This window comes from Sinocyclocheilus grahami, unplaced genomic scaffold, assembly GCF_001515645.1.
Source record: "Sinocyclocheilus grahami isolate Dianchi unplaced genomic scaffold, SAMN03320097.WGS_v1.1 scaffold2392.1, whole genome shotgun sequence".
In the NCBI taxonomy this organism is placed as follows: Eukaryota; Metazoa; Chordata; class Actinopteri; order Cypriniformes; family Cyprinidae; genus Sinocyclocheilus; species Sinocyclocheilus grahami.
Window position 1 is genome coordinate 5752 of NW_015507571.1, and position 2359 is coordinate 8110.

A 2359-nucleotide genomic window follows, 5' to 3' on the forward strand; every position below is an offset into this window, starting at 1 on the left:
GCCACTCCTTGCACAATTGGTGGCTGACTAAATACTTTTTTGCCCCACTGTATTTGTATTATTCACTACACCTTTTTAAATTTGTTGGTTAGTGCACGTGAGGTGTGTGTGCTCTTGAGGTTGTGGGTCTTTTTCTTCCCGCAGGCTTGGTTGATCTTGCGTACAGGAATTGAGGGTTACAATTTTAATATTAGACTTGGGAGTCTAGACATCTTAAAATTGAGTTTCTCTTTTTTTTAGATGGTTATAAATGTGAAGTTGATCGCTTACTCAGAGCTGTTAGTACTGACTGTTAATAAAAGTGTTGTCCTTGAAGGTCACGTCTCTGTTCTTCATTCACTAGCTATAGAACTTGTGTTGCTGTGTTTAATTATTTCCGTGGGTATCTAACCCCGGTGGCGTAGTCGGAATCAAGTTGATCATTGGCTATCGCTCGGGTACAGCATCATAGGCCTATCTCTAATCTGCCTTTTCTCTCTAAGAGTCTCGGAAAAAGTCTAACTGAATCTATGAAACATTTCAGTCAGGATTCAGAACATTTGATAGTACTGAGTCGGCTTTATTAAAGGTGTTAAATGATAGCAGGGTAATAGTATTGTATTAGTGCTGTTAGATCTTACTGCTGCGTTTGATATGATTGATCATGATATTCTCATTGCCCGACTCGAGTCCTATGTCGGCTTGATGGGATCCGTTTTAAGATGGTTTAGTTCCTATTAAAAGGACTGGAAGCTCTCAGTTCAACATGTCACTAGCCGCTAATCTCCCATGGGGGTCCCACAGGGATCGATACTAGCACCAACACTTTTCTCTCTGTATATGCTCCCTTTGCGCTCTGTCTTCAGGAAGCACGGATACCCAGACTTATTTGCCACTCAAACGCTCTGATAGTAACACCTTCGACACTTTGTTGGCTTGTACGAAGGATTTAAACATCTTTTGGTCCCCCTATAGTGGCATTCCCTCAGAATATCTGAAACTTGATAGTCAGGTGATTTCTGTGGTTAAATCCTGTTTCTGCTCTGTGACTATGACTGCTCACTGTTCCTAGAGTTAGACTAAAGAATCGTTAGTTTAACTAACTAGTGCCTTCGCTGTTGTAGGCCCTAAACTCTGGAATAACTTACCAGTTCATGTTAGATCTGCTCCTTCTTCACAGGTTTTTACACCTCTACTCAGAACGCATTGCTTCTGCATCGCTTTCAGTGTCCCTTGATGATCCACCTCTGTTTGATTTGGGATGGCAAGTCTGGCTTTATTTCTTGTATTTTGTTATATTTTTTAAATGTCGATATAATTTGGTTTTTAGCTGTGATTTATTTACTTTTTTTTATTTAGATGTTCTATATACTGATTTTATTTGATGCTGTCAAGCACATTGGTCAGCTGCTGCTGTTGTTAATGGTGCTATATACACATATTTAACTATATTATATTCATTATATTTATATTATATTCATATTTAATATGAAACCCGGTACATTACATGAGCTGTATGAAGCGCTGTTCTGATGCCATTTGGTCATATTTGTGACTTGGTCGCCATCCAGTTGAATTGATCTACTGAAGAAAGTCATGCAGGTTTATTTATTATTTTGACATTTATGTGTTGATGAACTATTGAAACACTGTCTCACTGAAACAGTTGTGATTGGCTGTTTAATGTACAGCTCTGTTCAGTTCATGTGATTTGGCTGGTTGGTCACATTAAGACAAATAAAACACTCTTTCTAAGTCATTAGGAAGAGATTAAATCACGATAACATGCACTTTTAAGCCTACATGAAATTGTAATGGAGAGTGGAGGTGTTTTTGTAAATATAATTGAGTAAAAGTATATGTATTTAGTTTGAACCAAAGCCACATAACGGTTCCCCAAAATTATAATTTTATAAGTTTAGTACTATTAAATATTTACCCTGCTGTCTGCTAGTTTCACTGTAGGGGTTGTGTCATTATATAAAGTATTTCCATATAATTCATATCGAAGAGTTCAAACAAATCCACAATATTCGCTGCGCAGAGCGTGCTTGCGTCACTTCCGGCTGTGGGCGGTGCTTCAGCACACGTGGGTGACGCGCCGCAAACATGGCGGATCAGAGAGAAGCGTCTGTCGATGAAGAGGAGAAAAACACAAATACAGCCGAAGAGGAGAACACCACACAGACAACAGAAGAGAAGACAAACACACAGGCGACAGAAGACGACAGCGACACGACAGACAAGGAGACAGAAGACGACACAAACACTGAAGAGACACACAAGAGCTTCAGAGATCTGGTGAGAAACACGCGTGACTCAGTTCACTGTCTGAGAGAATCGATTCATTAGACCGAATCTTTAGCAGCTGTCAGAGCGC

General features: G+C 39.6%; 1 protein-coding gene across 1 annotated transcript in view; it reads left to right on the forward strand.

Moving 5' to 3' along the window:
- Positions 1-2004: 2004 nt before the first annotated feature.
- Positions 2005-2359, forward strand: part of LOC107574927 (ATP-dependent rRNA helicase rrp3-like) — an 11793-nt gene continuing 11438 nt past the window's right edge. The window contains exon 1 of the mRNA XM_016261350.1: positions 2005-2280. Coding sequence (XP_016116836.1) covers positions 2089-2280 — 192 coding nt within the window. The 5' untranslated portion in view covers positions 2005-2088. The remainder of the gene's footprint in view (positions 2281-2359) is intronic.